Source organism: Papio anubis, chromosome 4 (assembly GCF_008728515.1).
Source record: "Papio anubis isolate 15944 chromosome 4, Panubis1.0, whole genome shotgun sequence".
Taxonomy (NCBI): Eukaryota; Metazoa; Chordata; class Mammalia; order Primates; family Cercopithecidae; genus Papio; species Papio anubis.
The window spans coordinates 91,822,284-91,845,561 of record NC_044979.1 but is presented as its reverse complement, the minus strand read 5'-3'; the positions used below and the strand labels follow the sequence as shown (position 1 = coordinate 91,845,561).

The 23,278-nt window shown below is 39.8% G+C and overlaps 1 protein-coding gene across 1 annotated transcript in view; it reads right to left on the bottom strand.

Annotated features, from left to right (window-relative positions):
* Positions 1-23,278, bottom strand: part of DNAH11 (dynein axonemal heavy chain 11) — a 410,596-nt gene that overhangs the window by 174,283 nt on the left and 213,035 nt on the right. Inside the window, exons 46-52 of the mRNA XM_031665316.1 lie at positions 21,571-21,744; positions 11,770-11,974; positions 8,578-8,743; positions 7,762-7,864; positions 5,286-5,525; positions 2,844-3,005; positions 2,380-2,573 (exon numbers count right to left, since the gene is read on the bottom strand). Of these exons, the coding sequence (XP_031521176.1) occupies positions 2,380-2,573; positions 2,844-3,005; positions 5,286-5,525; positions 7,762-7,864; positions 8,578-8,743; positions 11,770-11,974; positions 21,571-21,744 (1,244 nt within the window). The remainder of the gene's footprint in view (positions 1-2,379; positions 2,574-2,843; positions 3,006-5,285; positions 5,526-7,761; positions 7,865-8,577; positions 8,744-11,769; positions 11,975-21,570; positions 21,745-23,278) is intronic.

Here is a 23,278-nt window from a genome sequence, read left to right as displayed (position 1 = left end):
GCCATCATTTTGCTCTAGGTTACTTTTCTGAAATGAACTTAAACTTCAGAACCTGAATAATCTACATAAATTGTTTTAAATAGTGCTTTTTGAAAAAGATTAAGTTGGGATCACTTATATTAGGACCAGCACACGTGAACATTTTCTGAAAACCTCCAATAACAGAAAAGATAGGTTATTTTTACAAGCTCAGTCATCACATTAAATTTTACTTCACATGACCACACAACAAAACAACCTTGGGGAAAGCTATAAAATTACTCTGACATGAGAGATACCCCAAGCTATAAAGCAGGGTTTTCATTTCATTTTAATGTATGCTTTGAGGTTTTTAACCTCACAAGATTCACTAAGTGGCAAAGTCCCTTTCTATAACACTCAAGGACATGCTCTTAAATCACCTCTAATGCTGAGTAAATCAGCTTCTAGCTCATAATCCCCGATCAAAGAAACAGCCTTACCTTTTAGGCCACTGAAAATTCCGTACTGAGGGATTATACAGGAAAACGTCTCCTCAGTATCAATGGGAGGTTTCTGTTTCACCTGAGCCAGGACGCACATACACAGTGACTGTATATTAACCCAATGACAGATAGCATTGCTAATAGTTGATTTAACACCACGGTCTTAGATTCCAATGGAAACTTCCTTTGCATAGTCAGAGGAAGGATCACAACTGCAAAGGGATCAATAAAACTACCAACACTTAGTTGTGATGACAGGAAGGGCTCTACAATTTTTGTAGGTTCTGGGGCCCAACATAAGTTTAAAGATTAATTCTTCTAAAAACTGAATTCTCCACATCTTATTTTCTCTGGATTTTTCCTTCTTCTTTTCTTTTGAGAGATAGGGTCTCACTCTGTTGCCTAGGCTAGAGTGCAGTGGCATAATCCTAGCCCACTGCAGCCTCGAACTCCTGGGCTCAAGCAAGCCTCCCTCCTCAGCCTTCTGTGTAGCTGAGACTACAGGCACATGCCACCACACCCAGCTCATCAAAATAAAAAAAATTGTAGAGATGGGGTCTCACTACGTCATCCAGGCTGGTCTCAAACTTCTGGCCTCAAGGGATCCTCCTGCCTCAGCCTCTCAAAGTACTGGGATTATAGGTGTGAGCCACCACACTCAGCCTCTTCTTGTTTTCAATGATTTCTTTTTTCTTTTTCTTTTTAAGTCTTTGGCTGTTGTCACTTATTTAAGTCTTTGCTGGTGTCAATGAGAGATGAAGGTGACTTGGACTACCAGAGCAGTATCAGATGTAAACATGTGATCAACTTTCTACACAGCAGTGGCAATGTTAAGTTGTTTAGCCCAGACAATGAACTGTGTCATCCCCATGCTAAAACCCATCCAACCACTTCTCACTGCACTTAGAATAAAATCAAACTTCCTTCTTCTGGTTACAAGGAAATACTCCTTATTGGTAAGGTCATTTCCTGCCTCTCCATTTTTATCATATTTTTCTCTATGCTGCAGCCTAACTGGTCTTCTTTTCTGTATCTCAAACATTCTTGCCTTAGGGTCAGATGCAATCTTATCTCTGTCTAGAATGTTCTTCCTCCAGATCTTTCCATGTGTAGCACCTAGTTATCACTCAGGTCTCACTTTAAATGTCACCTCTTCACAGAGATGCCCAGTCCCTCTTTGGAAATTCACATATTGTATTTCTCACAGAATCAACCTATTTTCCTTTTTGGCATGACACATCACTTTCTGATATTTTTCTTGCTCACTCTCTTGCTTAGTTGTTCATGTCCTTATAGATGTCCATCTTCATCGCTAACATGTAAGCTCAACTATAGAGGGGACTGGATTGTGCTCACTGCTGCTGTATCTCAGCACCTAGAACAATATCTGATAGGTGGGGCTGTAGATGGTTGCACAGTCTGTGCACTACATGAGGTACCAGGTCTAGGAGGTGAGCGAGAACCTTATCAGCCATGCTCTATCCAAGGACAGGTGCCTTTTTCTAATTTTCTGCCAACACAGCATGAGCCCTCCCCCATTTTAAATAATTTGCACAAAATTGCTGAAAGGCTGGCAATATTCCTAGCTGGCACTCAACAAAACCTGCTTAATCAATGAAAATCAGTCCTTTGTCCCTTATGAACTATGTGACTTTGAACAAGTAATTTACGTTTCCACTTTCTTAATATTCAAGTAAAATAATGGATATGATGGCATCTCAGAAAACAGTGTGCCTATGTAAGACATTATTAAGAATGTAACATTAAAACACAACCCTCTTATACTTTAAAATTATATGTCAAACAGCAGATAAGAACTGGTGGTTCAGAGTGCTTAGTATGATGTATTGAAAAATGACAGTTGTGGATACCCAGCCATTCTTCCTTTTATGAAAAAGCATCGTGACTAACTCACACATGTTGCATGGCATCTTCAAATAAAACTAGGTGCATGGCAGCATTTAGTTCGTTGTAGTTGTCTAAGGTTTCCGTAAGAATCATCTTCAGCACTTCCCAGTCCTTCACTGGCATGTAATGTGGGTCCTTCCCTCTGTTAGCAAAGTGGCAATAGATGAGGGGCTGTTGAAGTAGCATGTGACTATCTATACCCTGCAAGACGAGAAAGAGAAAAATATGGCATGTCAACTATCCACAGAGGTCCGGCTGCGGGCAGCATGACCTAGCAAGAGAAACGCTTACAGACCCATGCATGGGTAGGTGGGTGGAATGTTCCCAAGCATAGACCAAGTGTATTCTGGAGTCACAGCCATTGCAAAAAGGTAAGCCCTTGTGCACCTCTCTCATATCCTCATCTAACTTTGGTCCCAATACCCAGTTGGTGTTGGGGTAAATAGTGACCTCTGATATTCACACACTTACTTCAAAATATTTATAAGCAGTTTCCAGCATTTTTTTCTGAAACAAATCACAATCTTTTGTGTCTATCAGTTTGTCTCCATAAACACGGGCAGATTCATGAAGCCACAGACGTATTAAATCAAGTGGACCTTTTAAACACTCAGGAGAAGCAAATAAAATCCCCTACAAGGCAAAAATGAGGGAAAATAACTTAAATTCAAAGGTTGATGACATTCCAAATAAGTTTAACACTTCTTAAACTAAAATGTGAATTTAGCAAATGCTTAAAAGAAATATCATCAATAGTAATGTGCATGTTTGTGTATAAAAGTAGGTTTACTTTTTGAAAAGTGAAATATTTGAAAATTTTAGTATGCTTATACCCATTTTTAGGTATGCAAGTAAGACCATTTCAAGAGCCAGCACAGGTGTGAAATATCACATCTGAGTACTTGAGCCTATTAAGCCTTACAATGGACTAAGTTTACAAAACCAAAGTACAAACAGAAAGTCACAGTACTAACATGAAAGCCACAGAATTGTATATTTTTTACTACAAAATCATTTGATATCAGTCTAATCATTTCACAGATGAATACAAGACCAAAAGTAAAGTACCCAAATTCATACGTTATGGGTAGATCTGGGTCTAGCACCAACACACTGTGACTCCTGTGCCCATTCATGGTGCTTTCAGTATCTTAGGTTCACATCCACTTACTCGTCATGGAGAGAGGCCGCTTACTCTGGATGCACAGGAGAATAGTAAGGGGGTTGTGGAGAATTAAGTTGCAAAAGGCTAAAAAATTATTTGGCAGTGTCAGGTGCAGCTGACAGGCTGGATATGAAGAGTGAGGAGGCAGTCCTCTCGTCCCATTTCACCTATGACCTCTCTTCCCTATCCTTCCGAGATTAAAATTCTGCTTTTAAACAGCATGGTATTAAGCAATCTTTCCGGCAGGAGCTAGATACACAGACATGAAAAGAGCTGCTCCGTGTTCATAAGAAGCAACTGACTAATGCTGTGTTATGGACTTGAGGCAGTTGTGGAGTGATACTGAAAAGACGGTTATAAAAATATAAAGAAGTCCTATGGAGTTTTCATATTTAATCAATATACCACCTCTCACACAAAAGAAATTTCAGCCATCCATTTGTACTGTACAGTGTAGACCGCATTAATTGGATTTAAAAAAATAATTCCAGACTTTCAATTCCCTTTTCAGAATTTCCTAAGTCAAATACATAAACACTGTCCTTTTACCAGGTAAGCAAGGTAATTTTCAATATTAAACCAAAATGATCCAATAATTTAAAAATTACTATTTCTCTTAACATATGGTTAAAATCACACATAAATGCCTTATGCAAATACATGATCAATTATCCTTCTTACTTGGCACTCAGAACAGTAAGCACTCACTCAGTCAATCTGAAGAGCCCAGACATCTACCTTTGCTTCCACTGCCAAGTCACCATATGCCATGGCCTGAATGGCCCCTACAATTCATGTCTTGAAACTTAATTGCCAATGTGACAATATTAAGAGGTGGGGCCTTTAGGAGGTGACTAAATCATGAGGGCAATGTGATCTTATGAAAGGGGTGCTGGGCATTTGCCCCATTTGCTCTGTCCCTTCTGCCCTGTGAGGATGCACCACGTAAAGCACCATTTTGGAAGCAGAGACCAGGCCCTCACCAGACACTGGATCTGCCAGTGCCTTAATCATGGACTTCCCAGCCTCCATAACTGTGAGAAATAAAATTCTATTATTTACGAATTACCCAATCTCAGGTATTTTGTCACAGCAGCACAGACAAAGACATTATATGACTTGTGGAGAAGCACTGTTCTCATTGATGCAATGGGAATAATAAACCTGCCATATTTACTTCCTGAGAAGTTTATGAGTAAAGTTAAAGAATATATATGAAAGTACATAACCATAGTTTTAAGCTGTTTTATAAATGAACACCGTTAACAGTATGGCATGGTTTGGATGTGTGCCCCTCCAAATCTCATGTTGAAATGTGATTCCCAGTGTTGGAGGAGGGGCCTGGTGGGAGGTGATTGAATCATGGGGGCAGATCCTTCATGAATGGTTAGACCATCCCCTCTGTAATAAGTGAATTCTCACTCAGTTAGTTCATACAAGATCTGGTTGTTTAAAAGTTTGGGGACCTGCCCCGACTCACTCTCTTGCTCCTGCTCTTGCCATGCAAAATGTGAAATACTGGCTCCCCATGACCTTCCACCATGATTGTCAGCTCCTGAGGCCCTCACCAGAAGCAGATGCTGGGGCCATGCTAGTCCAGCCTGCAGAACCATAAGCAGTTAAACCTCCTTTCTTTATAAATTACCCAGCCTCAGGTGTTTCTCTATAGTGACACAAAAAGTGGGCTAATACATAGTATTTTAATTATTTGTCTACTCAAGAGGCATAACACAGAGCAGTCAAGGTACCTGGAAGACGTTTGATAAATCTCTCAGATTAAAGATGTAGTGGAATTTAATAGCCGTGGGTAAAAAGTTACACATCATTGTCTGATGGAATGCTATTGTTGCCTGGATCAAAGTGGGGCCACTCCTGAGAACTGATGGAGCAAATGCTTGCTGTTGGAAGTGGAAACTAAAGATTTGGCCATAGATGGTGTTTAGTGCATCCAAAGATGGAAAATTGAATGCAAACACTGTGAAATGTCTCTGAAAAGAAAAACAAATATAAGAGTGTAAAGATTACGATTGTACCAGAAAATTGCAAAGACCTGATTTTTTCACTCCTCCCTGTATCCAGGCCCATTACCATGTAGCTTTTTAGTGTTCCACTCTGACTCTGGGGTAGGCCATGTGATTTACTTAAGCCAACAGAAGGAGGCAGAAGTGACAGTGTGCCAGTCGTTGTCAGAGGTGTATATTTCTACTTACTTTGTTAAGCCTCTGACTTTGCCATAAACTCTACAGGCCCTAAAGTATGAGAGACACATAAAGCAGGGCCATGTTGTCACAGTTGCTCCAGCCAAAGCCACATCAAATTAACTGACAGTTTATCCCCAACATGCACAGATGAGCCCAGCCAAGATCAGCAGTCACTGAGCTCAGTCTCAGCTGAGTCCAGATGAATAAGCAACCACTGTATGCTACTGAATGTATGTTGGTGGTAGCTGTTTCTGTTGTCATGATTAAAAAGCTTATATGCGTACACAAAACGTGCACACAAATGTTTGTAGCAGCTTCCTTCATGATTGTCAAAAGTGAAAGCAACCAAGGTGTCCTTCAGTAGATGAACGGACAAACAAGCTGTGATGCATTCATACAGTGACTACTATTCAGCAATAAAAAGAGATGCACTAGCAAGCCATGGAAAGACATGGAGAAATCTTAAGTGCATAGTTAAGCTAAGTGAAAAAAAGCCTATTTGGAAAGACTACATATCCTACGATTCTCACTACATGAAATTCTGGAAAAGGCAAAATGTATAGAAACAGAGAAAATATCAGTGCTTAAGGGATTAATATCCAGAATACATTGAGGCCTCCTAAAACTCAATGACAACAAAATAACCCAATTTAAACATGAGCACAAGACTTGAATAGACATTTCTCCAAAGAAGATACAAAAATGAACAAGCACATAAAAACATCACTAATCACTGGGAAAATGCAAATCATAACTACGAGATACTGCCTCACACTCAACAGCATGATTGCTGTCAAAAAACAAAACAAAACAGAAAATAAATGTGTGTGAGGATGTAGAGAAACTGGGACTCTGATGCACTGTCGGTAGGGAATAAAATAAGGTATAGTTGTCATGGAAAACAGTATCATGATTTCTCAAAAAATTAAAAGTAGAATTCTGATACAATTCATTAATTGTATTGCTGGGTGTACACCCCAAAGAATTAAAAGCAGGGTCTTGAAGATATATTTGTTCCACCCATGTTCACAGCAGCATTATTTACATTAGCCAAAGTGTGGGAGCAACCCAAGTGTCCATCAACGAATGAATGACTAAGGAAAATGTGGTAAATTAGAATATGACTCGGTCTCAAACAGGGAAAAAATCTGCAACATGCCACAACTGGATGAACCCTGGACATTATGCTAAGTGAAATAAGCCAGCCACAAAAAGACCAATACTGGATAATTCCACTTATATGAGGTACTTAAAATAGCCAAAATCATAGACACAGAAAGTAGAATGGTGGTTGCCAGGGGAAAGTGGGGAGGAGAAAAAGGGGAGCTCAATGGATACAGAGTTTCAGTTTCACAAGACGAAGTTATGGAGATGGGTGGTGATCTTGGCTGCCCAATATTATGTATGTAGTTAATATTATTGAACTGTACACTTGAAATGGTTAATGTGGTAAATTTTATGTAACATATATTTTACAACAATAATAATAGTAAAGACAAGACAAAAGATCAATTGTTACCAGGGACTCAGAGGGAAAAGAGAGAGGAATGAATTGGTTGAGTACAGAGATTTTGGGGCAGTGACACTATTCTATATGATATTGTTAACAGATGATACTTGTCATTATACATCTGTCAAAACCCATGGAATATATAATACAAAGAAGGAATCCCAATGTAAACTCTGAACTTCAGTTAATAATACTGTGTCAATATTGGCTGATCATTGCAACTAATGCAAGATGTTAATAATAGGGTAAAACAAGTGGGGGCATTAAGAGAGTACATAGGAATTATTTGTACTTCCAGCTGATTTTGCTATAAACTTTGATATAAAAAGTAAAGTCTACTAATTAAAACAAAAAGGCTTATTAGAACCCCTGTCTATTGTTAGTGGGAATAAAATATGGTACAGCTGCCATGAAAAACATGCTTAATCAGATGTCCCATAGGAATCCTAATCTGTACTCAAAAGCAATACAATACAGATCTACAGTTTTTGAGTGCAGTATTCAACACCCTACCTGTAGCCTAGGATTGATGGTGAAGCTGCCCACCATTGGATTCATGCAGGCGACATACTGGCAGTTGTGGATTTCTTTAAGCATCAACTTCTGTCTATCATACCTGAAAGACAGAAAATAGAACCTTAAATCCAAAAACTGGAGATGACAAAACAACAAAATATAACAGTTCATAAAGGACTTCATCACAGATTATCTCCTTATCTTTATAATCACTCTGTGAGGTTGACCTTGTGAGCCTTATTTGAGAGACATCAAAACTGAAGCTCAAAAAACTGAAGGTGACTTAACTCCTTTGATGCAAAAATCAAGATCAAGAGCTGCATCAATATAAACTATTACTGCTTATTGATTCTCATGTTACTCTGTAGAAGCTATCTTGTATCCACAGCAAGACTCCAGTGGATGGGCTGGGGGCTGTCCCTATAGTTAACTGTCAGGGATTGATGACTACAGTGCCCAAACATTTACACCCTGCCAAATCAGATCAAGTTTCTCTTAAATAATTTGGTGTGAGTTAACACTTAAAGAGGACATGATTTCTGGACAGTCTTAACATTTCTGAGATACTTTTCAATCCAATCTTCCAAAGATACAAAGGGAAACTATTCCATTTAATATGATGAAAAGAGATACAAAGTAAACCCAAAAGATATTCCTTAGAAGAAACTGGTGATAATTCCACTTGAATTCATCCATAATAATTATTCATAATATATTTTTTAATTTTATTATCCATAATAAATATGGATAAATATTATTATCCATAATAATTATTAGATTTTGGGAGAGAGTAAACTACAGAGAATTGCTTACCAATGTCCATAATCAATATGCTGCCGGATCAGGGTGTGAGGCTGAACAGTGCCATATAAGTCCACTTCAGGCATGTTCATGTCATCGATAAAATAAATCAATTTTTTATTTCCTCCAGGACCATAGTTATGACCAGCTTTTTTCTCTAGGGTTTTCTCAAGAATTTCTGAAATAAACATATATTTCTGTCCACCGATCAATAGAATGTAAATGTTCTGTTTAGTCATTTTTCTTTTGTTCTTACCTTCTTCTGTTGATTTCATCTACCCCATGGTTTCAGGTATCACCTCTTCATAGGTTAAGAGACCTGACATGTGTCTCTGGCCCCCTCCTTTTGTGTCATGCTCTCCTGCCAATCTGCCTCCTGTTGCCAGAAGTCACTCCACCTCTCCTTTATGGAGACTGCAACATGTGCAGCACGACATCACCTTGTCCATCACAGCTGAAACAACCCAACTCCTGATCTGTGTACTTCCTCCCCTGTGCCCATTCTATATGGCCACTGCTAGTCCAGCTATGGCCTGGTCTCTCAGTTCTCTTCTCTTATCATCTCTGCAGGAGAGTCTGGGAACAGCTCAGGAAAGTCTCCCATACCTGTCTTCTTAGGCGGCTGGAGTGCAGAAGCACAAGAACAGTGTACGTAGACACTATCCACAATGTAGACACCATCCGTGTATAAATAAAGTTACATTTCTTCCTGTGTCTATATAACTTTGTGTCTATTTTTTAAAGTCCTGGGTGAAGGAAATCCAGAACAGTGTGTGTCTGAGATGTAGTACCTAATTATTTGTTGACTCTCCAAACAGACTGTAAGTATTTTGAGACCAAGGAACTATGTCATATTCATTGCTATACCACCGACAATGGCCACAACAAAGACTTTTTTAAAATGAGCAAACAAATGAATGAATGAACAAAGAATCATACAATAAATAAACACCTTTTCCAAGAGGCAGACCCACATTTCCAAACACTTGCTGAGCACTAATTCTTACTAGCCATTACCATCCAACGTTCAGCCAACACTAAATCTGCCTCTTTTCCAACTCAGCTTAACGTCTTCTCTTCCTCACTCATAATTCGCCTCTTCCCTTTTGCCTCTGTGCTCTTGCTTATGGGGTTAACACGCCCAGTCAGCCAGATGCAAAGCCTCCCAGTAATCTCTCTCTCCTAGTCCCATGTTTTCCAACCACAGCCTATAAATGGTACTTCATGTCATTTCCATATGTTCCCAACTTGCCACCTCCTTTTCTACAACTCTGGTCCAGGGTCACATTACATATAGCTCTTATACTACTCAAGGGGACTGATCTCCCCACCTCAGATCTCTCTTCTCAAAAGACAGTGCCCACCTTGTCAGTTACTTGCTTCCCTATCAATGGTTCACAGTCCCCTCATTTTGTGTCTCAGCATTCTCTCCAGTTGGTGTGATCAACCATCGGTGGTTGCCTGGGACTGTCCCAGTTTTAACACTACAAGTCCCACGTTCCAGAAAATACTTTGGTCTTTTGGCGAACTGGATAGGTGGTCACCCTATCTGCAGTATAACTCCACATCAATAGCTTAGCCTTTTCCATATCTTCCACCCAATCACCATGCTACAGGCATCACAAGGATTCAATTCATTGACTGTGTCCCACAATTTTCTCTCTTCCATGTCTTTCCTTAAGCTGGTCCTTCTATCCTAATCTTCTTCTTTGCCCATCTGTCACCCCAGCTCAAATGTTTGAAACCATAATTCTCTGTACAAGTATACTGACAACTATAGCTCTTTCTACTCCTCATACCAATAGGCCATCTCTAAATCTTATTCATGCCTGTATTCCTTTTAGGAATTAGCAAGATGCCCTCACATCATAGTCAAGTAATTTGTTCAACTACTGAACTGTAGTCTAATCTTCCATTTATAAATCATAGAGTCTTTCTTTCATATCTGCAAATGAAAAACATATACCCCACACAATGCTTGGGCAAAAGTAGGTAAATAATATGTATTTTCTGAAGAGATGAATGAAATAACTGGCTCTTTTTGGGGGACAGGTATCTCAATACATTTCCCAGGCTGGACTCAAACTCCTGGGCTCAAGCAATCCTCTGACCTCAGCCTCCTGAATAGCTGGGACTACCAGCATGTACCACCACACCTAGCTTGAGTTGGCTTTCTAAGGGTTCCATTCATAAAGATAAGATGAAATGACTAATAAAAAGTTGATAGAAAAATCACTATTGGCTGTTAATGATGTCAATGAGTAAGAAAATGTATTATTATTATTATTATTATTTTTTGAGATGGAGTCTCGCTCTGTCGCCCAGGCTGGGGTGCAGTGGCCAGATCTCAGCTCACTGCAAGCTCCGCCTCCCGGGTTTACACCATTCTCTTGCCTCAGCCTCCCGAGTAGCTGGGACTACAGGCGCCCGCCACCTCGCCCGGCTAGTTTTTTGTATTTTTTAGTATTATTAGTCTCCACTGATATAGCTAAGAAAACAACATATATCCACATATAAACAGACACCTCGGAAACCCACATTCAGGACAACTCAATGGTTTTAATAAACAATTGGACATCAGAAAGTTTGGCTGCCCCCCAACAGAGCCCCCTTTCTCTGCTGGAGAGTGACTGGCCTTCCAACATCAGCTCTGTGATTTCCCCTCTACTTCCCATGTCTCTTGCTCACCCTACCTAACTCTGGGAATGCCCCAGATCTGTGAGGTTCTTTTGATTACATTGATTAGTTATTCAGTACTTCAAAATTAGTTCTAGTGACTTTAAGATTTCATTAATGCCTCTTGGTTCTGTCATTTACTCAGTTTTAATGAATTTATCCTAAAATAATCTCTTACTTGAAAAAGTAGCCAGAACATACCTCCTTGAGTGTACCCTTATATTGGTAAGACTCCATGCAATTAAAGGTAACCAGTGGTTTTGAGGTACCAAATTAACACTACTGATGTATATTCTTGCTGCTCTAAAGCATAATCACCCAAATAAAGCCATGAGTGACATAAAAAGCCAAAATCACAACAATATTTAAAGAACGTATATTTAACAAGGATGATAAGTACAAATTCATCTGAGGCCCAAGCAACAACTCTAAATTCTAGGGAAAGGTATTATGAGTCTTTTGGGCCACATGTTCCCACCTTGATGATTTTTGATCCCTTGTTTCTGGAAAATAAACAGGTGCACTTACTTTGCAGAGCTGCGGATGTTGTGTAGTAGTTGAAAGGCACACGTGATACTATGTAATCCTGAGAGAGACTTGCCAATGTGTCACCTACAAAGACTGTTTTTCCCACTCCTGCATTTCCTACTAGCATTAGAGGTTTTCCTTTCTCAAGCAACAACTCCATGAAATATCTAAGACGAGTTGTCTCTGATGTGTGAACCAGAACTGTCTGGGAGGAGAAACAGAATGGAACAAAAATCAGAAAGAGAGAGCAAGCTCACGCGAGCGAGAGGCATTTCAAAATTATTTATCAAACTCAACACAGTCACTTTAGAATTGAGATCCAAATAATTCATAGTTCAGATTAGCACCCAGTGGGAGAGATTCCACCTTATTTTCAGTTTTGAATGGTCATTGTTCAGACTTTGTAGCTTGAGGGGAGCAATTAGATAATGCCATCAACGTACCATAAAGTAAACAACTGATTTATCATTTCCAAATTAAGTACTAGCCCCCAAGGCTCCTTATTTCAGAATACCTACTCTACCCAACATTGTGGTAAGCACAGAAGGGAATACAGTAAACATATAAGAAACTATCTACAACATTTTAGGAGATGAGAAAATGTTCGAGAAGTCAAGACACACACAAACGAAAATTGGGACCAATTCCTTGGCCTCATTAGATTAAATGGCTAAATGATTCAGCATGCTAAAAGAGTTCAGTGTGGGAAGAGACCAGTTTAGGGAGAAATGATGGCTTTTAAATGGAATATGAAGAAACCAAAACACATTTGAAACATATCATGCCTTGCTTTGTTAAAAACTAAAACTTAATTTTTATGTTTCAAAAATTGGCTATTTATGCACTATATTACTTTACAAACAATTTGAAGTGGCTTACAGGAACACAAATAAATAAAAATCAAACTCAGGGAACACATTACAATGTAAGATCAGAACAAGAAGTAGATATAGATATGCAGTAAACAGAATTTTGCTCAGTGATTAAAAGATAGGTGATTCTGGGTTTTGGCACCAAAACAAAACACAAAATACAAAAGATAATTAATGATTTGTTGCATTTCTTGGTGTTCAAATTTAAAAGGAGGGGAGAATCTACCTGCAAGATTCATATTGTTTGTAAGAAATCCACATAAAGTCTATAATGGATGAAATTCTTCTCTACCTGGCTAGCATATACTAAACACAATGGAATATTGTGAGGTTTTTGTTTTTTATGATGTTGTTGTTTTTGAGATGGAGTCTCACTCTCACCCAGGCTGGAGTGCCGTGGTGTGATCATGGCTCACTGCAGCCTTGACTTCCTGAGCTCAGGTTATTCTCCCACCTCAGCCTCCCAAGTTGCTGGGAATACAGGCACCTGCCATCACACCCGGCTAACTTTTTGTATTTTTAGTAAAACGAGGTTTCACCGTGTTAGCCAGGATGGTCTTGATCTCCTGACCTTGTGATCTCCCTGCCTCGGCCTCCCAAAGTGCTTGGATTACAGGCATGAGCCACCGTGCCCAGCCCATCATGAGTTTTTTTAATGACTATTTTTTTTGAGACAGGGTCTCACTCCTGCACCCAGGCTGGAGTGCAGTGGCGTGATCATGGCTAACTGCAGCCTTGACTTCCTGAGCTCAGGTTATTCTCCCACCTCAGCCTCCCAAGTAGCTGGGACTACAGGCATGCACCACTATGCCCAGCTAATTATTTTGTATTTTTTGTAGAGACAGGGTTTTGCCATGTTGCCCAGACTGGTCTCAAACGCCTGGGCTGAAGCGATCACCTGCCTCAGCACCCCAAAGTGCTAGGATCACAGGTGTGAGCCACCAAGGCTGACCCAACTGAATATTTTATACACAATTCAAGATCATCTTCATGACTGAACATGTACTCTAGAACTTCATTTTAATTCAGTGATACTCTTAGGGTTTACTAAAAGACAGAACTGTTCTATGCTACACTAAACAGTTCTAGACTACTCTTTAATAAACATTTGAGCTGCATCTCATATTTTTTTCTCCTTTCTTGCTGCTAGTTGTCATCATTTGCTTTTAAATTTGTCTGCTGGCCTTTTTTCACATACTGATACCAATAATTCACACTTACTGAGAAATGAGTATGTAGGTGTGGCAGGTACCATGCTAAGCACTTTACATGCATAATGTCATAAGACACCCATAACAAATCTATAAAGACAGTTGCTATTTTTATTTCAGAGGTGATGAAACTAAAGCTAAAAGAACATAACCGACTTGGTCAAGGTCATGGTTACTAGTAAGTGGCAGTACTTCGATTCAAACCCAAGTCTGTCAGAGCCTGACCTCTCTCTTATCTACACATAGAATGCTCTTCAGAGCATGGACTCTGGAGCCAGGCTGCCTGGCTGTGAATCCTGCTTTGCTTGTTTTAGTGTGACCAACTCTTGTTAGTTTGCTAGGGATTTCCCAGTTTTAAAATTTAAAGTCCAATGTTCCCGAAACTCCTTTAATCCCAGTCAAACTAGAACTGTTGGTCATCCTATACTTACTACCTGTATAGCTGTGGATATATTTCTTCTCTTCGTGCCTGTTTCTCCATATGTTTAAAAAAAAAAAGGGGGGGGGGGGAGCTAGTGACAGTCCCTGCCTTAGAAGGTTGCTATAAGGATTGCTTTATGTACAGCATTCAGTAAAGCGCTTGACATATAACAGCATAATATTAGTATTTCTATTATTATTGACTTTCTATGGTTATCTTCCACTATATTAAGATGCTGTTAATTAAGTAATCACATTTGGTACAACTGTGTGGAAAGAAAGAGCACAAACTGCTCATAGGTTCTCTGTTGAATACAAGATATCATCACTAAGGTGCATCAACCTTGTGATAGCAGTTTTCAGGTCTTCAGCAGTTCTTGGTTGATTACATGTTCTCAGCCTTCAACCAGCTAGATCATACTTGTAGATAGCTGAATTCTAGGTAGCTTGAACAAAAAGCAAGATTTTCAAATAGATAAAGTAGACGGAGCAGACACTTTTGACTTCTTTTTTTTTTTTTTTTGAAATGGAGTCTCGCTCTTGTTGCTCAGGCTGGAGTGCAATGGCGCGATCTTGGCTCACTGCAACCTCTGCCTCCCGAGTTCAAGCGATTCTCTGCCTCAGCCTCCCAAGTAGCTGAGACTGCAGGCACCAGCCACCACGCCCAGTTAATTTTTTGTATTTTTAGTAGAGAAGAGATTTCACAATGTTGGCCAGGCTGGTCTCAAATTCCTGGCCTCAGGTGACCCAATCCACCTTGACCTCCCAAAGCGCTGGGATTATAGGCGTAAGTCACTGCGCCTAGCCTTCCCTGCTTCTTCTTTGTTGGGAAAGACCCCACTTTGTCCAAGTCCTCACCCCTCCCCCACACAGCCATGTGCTCCACAGGAAGCTCTGCCTGGCTCCTGCAGGATGTGAGGACTCATCAAAGCCCATCACGGCAGCCCCGCTACCGAGGCCTGAGACTGGATTAGAGGTGGCACATGGCCCAGTCTGCAGAATTAGATGCAGGAGGCAGTCAGCTCCAGACTTCTGAGGAAGGTTTCCTCACTCTTAATAAAAAGATAGGAGAAAGTCCCTGCCTCCTTTGAAGTTGTTTTCTGGAACCACTAGAGACATCTTGAGACAAAAGGGATGGCTGTCTTAAATTCAAGTCAATGTTAAGAAGAGCAGTACAGAAAGATGGGATGATCAGAATCCTTGGTGATGCCGCCAAGTCACAGAATTAATCTGCATTGTGGTTATTCGACCTCTGAATTCCTTGTTTGTGAAATAATAAATTTCCTCATTGTTTGGGGTTGAACTGTCTCCTCCCCAAATTTCTATGTTCAAGTCCTAATCTGTAGTATCTCAGAATGTGATGTTATTTAGGAATAGGGTTGCTGCAGATGTAATGAGTTAGGATGAAGTCATACTGGAGTAATATTACAGGCTGATAATGTTGTGTCCCCACAACATTCATGTCATAAAGTCCTAACCCCGGTATTTCAGAATGAGACTGTATTTGGAGACAGAGGCTTTAAAGGGGCGATTAAGTTAAAATGAAGCCATTAGACTGAGTCCTAATCCAATCTGATAGGTGTCCTTGTAAGAAAATTTGAACCCACAGGGAGACATCAGGGATACATATGCACAGAGAAAAGCCATGTGAGGATGCAGAGAGAAAGTGGCTATGAGGAGTGAGGCCTCAAGAGAAGCCAAACTTGCTGACACCTTGAGCTTGGACTGCTAGCCTCCAGAGCTGTGAAGAAAGAAACTTCTGTTGTTGAAGTTGCCCAGTCTATGGGATTTTGTTATGGCAGCCCTAGCAAACTAATATAGTTGTCCTCCTTTAACCTTGGCGAGGTATGTGCCAAGGCACCCAGAGAATGCCTGAAACCACAGATGGTACAGAACCCTATGTATACTGTTTTTTCCTATACCTATATACCTATGATGAAGTTTAATTTATAAATGAGGTACACTAAGAGATTAACAATAATAAAATAGATTCTGTCAGCAGCACTATTCTTGCACTTTGGGTCATTATTATGTAAAAGAAGGGTTACTTGAACACAAGCACTGCAATACACAATAATCGACCTGGTCACCAAGACAGCTGGATGAAGGGATGGTTACCATCCTGGGTGGGATGAAGTGGGGTGGCACGAGATTTCATTCTGCTACTCAGATCAGTGTGCAATTTAACTTATAAATTGCTTATCTTTGGAATATTCCATTGAATATTTTTGGACCACTGTTGACCACAGGTAGCCAAAACCTCAGAAAGCCAAGCCATGGATAAGTGAGGGACTACTGTACAGATTTGCTTCTTTGTTTGAATTTTTATTTGTAAATTTACGCAACCAGTTTCAGAATATACAGATTATTCTGTAGTTTGCTTTTTTCAATCAACATTATACTTTTGAGATATGCTCATATTGGTGTATCTAGGTCTAGGTAATTTTGCTTACTGCTGTGTAGATTTCCATTCTACTAATACATTACAACTTAGTTTTTCAATTTTCCTTTTTTTGGTTGTTGTCAGGAACAACATGACCATGATCATCTTTGTATGTGTGGTTGGGTTTCTCTAGGTTACAACTATAATTAATTTTTTTGGATCACAGAGCTAAAATATGCTTTTTTTTTAAAAAAAGTTAATTTTTAATTGACAAAATTATATATATTTATTGTGTATAACGTGATACTTTGAAATATGTATACATTGTAAAATGGCTAAATCCAGCAAATTAACATACACTTACAATTCACATAGTTTTTTGTTTGTTTGTTTGTTTTTTTCTGAGATATTTTCACCCTTGTTGCCCAGGCTGGAGTGCAATGGCGCAATCTTGGCTCACTGTAACCTCTGTCTCCCAGGTTCAAGCAATTATCCTGCCTCAGCCTCCCATGTAGCTGGGATTACAGGCACATGCCACCATGCTCAGCTATTTTTTGTATTTTTAGTAGAGACGGGGTTTTGCCATGTTGGCCAGGTTGGTCTTGAACTCCTGACCTCAGGTGATCCACCTGCCTCAGCCTCCCAAAGTGCTGGGATTACAGGTGTGAGCCACCGTACCCAGCCCCACGTGCTTATTTTTTATGGGAAGAATACTTACAATTTTTTCTCTTAATGGCTTTTTACAAATACTATACATTGTTATTAACTATAGTCACCATGTACAACAAATCTCTTGAACTTATTTCTCCTGTCTAACTGAAATTTTGTATTCTTTGACCAACATCTCCCCAACCTCCTAACTCCAGCCCCTGGTAGCCACCATAGCACTCTCCACTTCTATGAGTTCAACTTTTAAAATTTCACAAATAAGTGAGATCATGCAGTATTTGTCTGTGTCTGACTTATTTCACTTAATGTACTCCAGGTTCATCCAAGTTGCTGCAAAGGACAGGATTTCCTTCTTTGTAAAGGCTGAATGGTACAAGTTGAATATTCCTTATCTGAAATGTTTGTGATCACAAGTATTCTGGATTTCAATTTTTGGGGGTTTTGGGATATTTGCATTGTACTTACTGGTTGAGCATTCCTAATCTGAAATGCAAACTATTCCAATGAACATTTTCTTTGAGCATCATGTCAGCCCTCCAAGTTTTCAATTTTGGAACATTTTAGATTTTTGAATGAGAGATGCTCAACCTATATGCCATTGTGTGTATGAACCTCATTTTTTTTGTCCGTTCATCCATTGATGGACACTTAGGTTAACTCCATATCTTGGCTATTGTGAATACTGCTGCAGTAAATATGTGAGTGCAGATATTTTGTTTCCTTAGGATATACACCCAGAAGTGGGATTGCTAGATTATACGGTAGCTCAATTTTTAATTTGAGGAACCTCCATACTGTTTTCCATAATGGCTGTACTAATTGATATTCTCACCAACAGTGTACAAAGGTTCCATTTTCTCATTTTTCTTGACAACACTTGTTATCTTTCATCTTTTTGATAACAGACATTCTAACAGGTGTAAGGTGGTATCTCATCATGGTTAATACAGATTTTGATTTTGAGAAGTGGGCTGCTGTTGTAACAGATACCTAAAAAAGTGGAAGTGACTTTGGAACAGGATAAGAAAACAGGATAGAATAGTTTTAAGGCGCAGGCAAGAAAATGCTTAGATTGCATTGAAGAGATTGCTGATGGAAATATGAACATTAAAGAGGCTTCTGGTGAGGCCTCAGATGGTAATAAGGAACATGCTACTTGACACTGGCAGAAAAGCAATTCTTGTCATAAAGTGGCAAGGAACATGGCTGAATTGCATTCTAGTGTTCTGTGGAAGATAAAATCTGTGAGTGATTAGCTCAAGTACTTAACTGAGGAGATTTCTAAGAAAAGTGTTGAAGGTGTGACCTAGTTTCTCCTTATTGCTGGCAAAATTAAAGAGGTGAAAGACATATTGAAGAAGTAACTGTTAAGCAGAAAGGAACTAGAACTTAAAGATTTGGGAAATTCTCAGCTTCTCCATATGCAGAACATGAGAAAGTGTATTCTGGAGAGAACACCAAAGTGTGGCCAGCCAAAGTGTGGCCAGAAGATGACTCCATAAAGAAATTATGGGTGTAATTCTTAGACAAAATCAGCTATTTCAAAAGAAGTCAGAGATACAGATGTGCTTATACCAGCAGAAATATTGCCAGCTTGGGGTAAAGAGGATGGAAACAGGACAAAATGAAGGAAGGTAAGACTTCTTAGGTTCTACAGGACAAGACAATTTAGCAACCTGGCTGCAAATGTGTATTAACCTCCAAGAAAAGGGAAAGTAACTCCAAAGGCAATTCAGAGATCAGCAGAACATCCACTGATGCCATCACTGGCCCAAAAGGTACAGATCAGGGAGATGAAGCTATTTCTCCCTCACTTTCAGGGAGTGGGGTCACCACTTCTGTCAGTGAGCTAGGATGCTACTGCCCGGTGCCCCAGGGACAGGGCTGCTGCCCAAGGCCATGGAGGTGGGGCTGCCCTCAAGGGCAACACTGCCGCCTCAGTGGGTCCAGAGGCAGGGCCATCCTCCCAGTGGGCCCTGGTATAGGGCATTGAGCCAAAGAAGATTATTCTGAAGTCTTAAGAATCTAAAGGAATTTGCTCTGCTAAGTTTTGGACTTCTGATTTCTCCCTTTACGAATGGAAAGGTCTATCCTATGCCTGTTCTACCACTGTATTTTGCAAGCAGGTAACTTCTCTGGTTTTGTAAGTTCACAGCTAGAGAGGAATTTTGCCTTAGGATGAATTGTACCTCAATTTATTTCATGAATTGATAGATGAAATGTATCATGTAGATGATATTTGGATTATATTTGGGACTTAGAGTTGATACTGGAATGGATTAAGAATTCTGGGCTGTTGGTAGGCTGGGTGTGGTGGCTCATGGCTGTGATCCTAGCACTTTGGGAAGCCAAGGTGGGTGGATCACTTGAGGTCAGGAGTTCAAGACCAGCCTGGCCAACTTGGTGAAACCCTGTCTCTACTAAAAATACAAAAATTAGCCGGGCATGGTGGTGGGGTGCCTGTAATCCCATCTACTAGGGAGGTTGAGGCAGGTGAACTGCTTGAAACCGGGAGGCAGAGGTTGCAGTGAGCCAAGATTGTACCATTGTACTCCAGCCTGGGCAACAGAGCGAGACTGTCTCAAAAAAAAAAAAAAAAAAAAGAAAGAAACGAAAAAAAGAATTTTGGGCTGTTGGAATGGGTGAATGTATTTTGTATGTTAGTAGGACTTGAATTTTGGGAGTCAAGAGGGCACATTATTACAGGCTGAATTATGTCTCCTCCAAAATTAATCTCTTAAAGCCTCAACCCCTCATACCTCAGAATGTGACTGTATTTGGGAATAGGACTTATAAAAGAGATAATTAAGTTAAAATGAGGCTATTAGGGTAGGCCCTTATCCAATGTGACTGGTGTCCTTAGGAGAAGAGGAAATTTAGACATACAGGGAGACAGTGACCATGAATGTGCACAAAGAGAAAAGGCTATGTGAGGTCACAGCAAGAGATGCCTATCAGCAAACTGAGGAGAGAGGCTGCAGGAGAAACAAAACCCCTTGGTATCTCCATCTTGGACTTCTAGCCTCTAGAACTAAGAGAAAAACTCGTTTTTACTGTTTACGCCACCTGGTCTTTGGTCTTTTGTTATGGTAGCTCCAGGAAATGAATGCACTGGGCTTTCTGTTATTTGGCACTAACTGCCTCCTAATAAATGCCACAGAAATCACCTATATGCCACTCATACAGCACTCCCAAAATAATAAGCTCCAAAATGAATCAGAATGACATGATTTCGAGGAAGAAATAAAATGAAAAGGAAAACACATTGAGGCAGAATAAGATGATCAAAGAATAACTGAATCTAAGGGAAATGTAGAAGAGCAATCTATGCAAAGAAACAGTGAAGAGAGAAAGTTTCATTTGGATCATCAGCTGTCACGTGACTCAGTGAGAAGAGGAGATTAAACATATTCATTTGATAGCCGGAGGGTATAAGAAGAAAGTTATATGTGAAAAGCGCTATCTAAGAAATTTACAATAAGTTCAGAAGTAAGAATCACTGAACAGAAATATGCCTTCAATGTTTACAAACTCACAAAGTTTCTAGGAAAATATAAACAAATTATTTCTTTATATTTTATAGTTATTGCAGATTTAAGTTGTACTATTTTTTAAAAAGAGGATGCAGAAATATAACAGCCATTTCACTAAGCATTCTTATAGCTGCGATTCTTCTCTCCCAGTGATATATGTCATATGCTGAGCATATTAACACAATAACTTATTCATCAGGCAAGAAAGAAAAAAAAAGATTTTTTTTTTAAAAGGGATCACATCAGCACACTTCACTTGAATATTGGTGATATGGTTTGGATCCGTGACCCCACCAAATCTCATGTTGAATTGTAATCTACAGTGTTGGAGTTGGGGCCTGGTTGGGGGGTGACTGGGTCATGGGGGCGGTTTCTCATAAATGGTTTAGCACCATCCGTCTTGGTACTGTTCTCATGATAGTGAATTCACTCTCATGAGATCTGGTCATTTAAAAGTGTGCAGCACCTGCCTCCTCACTCTCTCTTGTTCCCGCCTTGGCCAAGTGAAGTGTCTGCTTCCCCTTCCCCTGTGATCTCTTGAGGCCTTCCCAGAAGCCCAGCAGATGCCAGCATCATGCTTCCTGGGCAGCCTGTGGAATCATGAGCCAATTAAACCTCTTTTCTTTATAAATTACCCGGTTTCAGGGTTTTAAAAATATATATATAGCAATATGAAAATGGACTAATACAATTGCTATGTTCCACACACCTACCTGCAGAGGCACATCTGGATCCATAGTAAATTGGGCAATTTTGTCAGCCCAAGGCAATAATTTCTTCGTTTTGTGGTCCACATAATAATCAAAGATTGTTCCCTGGGATGGAAATTTCACTGCTTTCATCTCTTTGTGCCACCACCGGCTGAAGTCAGCTTGATAATCAGAAAGCTAAGGAGAACAAGAGAAATACTTATTGTAGACTCAAAGGTAATTAAAACTATGAAAAAAACAAGAAACAAATTATGAGTAATATCATCATAGGAGTAGAAGCCTAAAATTACCATATACCCATCAAGCACAAATTTTGTGAAATAATTAACTTAAAAAGCAAGGTAAAGTTAGGTGAATGCCAGATTACCTGTTGGTTATTCAATCTAATGACAACATATTATGCAAATTCCTGTGCTAGGTAGTCACTATTGAACAGTGGTGTTCACTTCTACCAATGTTCACACCAATTTATGGGAAAATGGGAAAAATAAGAATGGAGTACTTTTAAAAAATTAATAACATTATTTGATTTAAATACTGTCCTTTGTTCTGAGCTTATAGCTTTCCTGGCCCTTTCAATAATAAAATAATTTTCCCTTATAAAATTATGGTGATAAATAGTTATTTTTATAAATGTTCTTGCTTAGAAAAGTAAACAACTGGCAACTCTATACCATTCCTACACATCATTATTGAAACTCTGTTGATCTCTGGAATTCTAAACCTGGGAATCCCTGCCATGAGAGATGGAGGAATGGAGAAACACATGGACCTGTTTTCCCACCAGACCAAATCTAAGTGTTGTAGTTGAAAACTGCATAGGGACCAACTTTCAGCCTCCAGAGAGATTTATAGTAGCAAGGAACAGACTCTCTTTACTGGGAGGTGCTTGTTTTAATATGAGTATAGATATAAGTCATTTATTGCTAGATTAGGGTTTGGAAAATAAAGAGGAGGACAACTGTGTGCAACAACTAGAAAAACCCTTCTATATCAACAGGATGACCTGGCCCAGTGATGCCCATGTCCAGAGGATGACCTGGCCCAGTGATGCCCATGTCCAGAGGATGACCTGCCCCAGTGATGCCCATGTCCACAGGATGACCTGACCCAGTGACTCCTATATCCACAGGATAATCTGGCCCAGCGACTCCTGTATCTATAGGATGATCTGACCAGTCACTGCCATAGCCACATGATGACCTGGTCCAGTGACACCTCTATCCATCCACAGGAGACCTGGCCCAGTTACTCCCATATGCACAGATGACCTGCCCCAGTGACTCTTGTATTCATAGGATGACCTGGCTCAGTGCCTCTTATATCCACAGGAGACCTGGCCCAGTGTATCCTATATCCATAGCATGACCTGACAAAGTGAGTTTGATGAACTTTTAAAAATACTGTGTGTGTCTACTGCTTTCAGCAATCTCATTTTTATCTATGACTTCAACTGTGCTTTTTCCCCAGAGAAGTTTTTAAACCTGCTTTTACTTTGATGTCCCTATGTCATGGATTATGGCCTATAAACTGGGCAGGGGGGGTGATCAGTGTTCGCAGGGAGAACTTGCCCCACCATCTTCCAAACCAGCTGAGAACATCCTTCTACCACCCCATGCATGAGTTATGCATTTAGGTTCATTTAAATTATTTTCAGATTGGTGGCAGAAGACATTTCTTCACCCTATAAAAGTTGGTCTTGAGCCAGGAC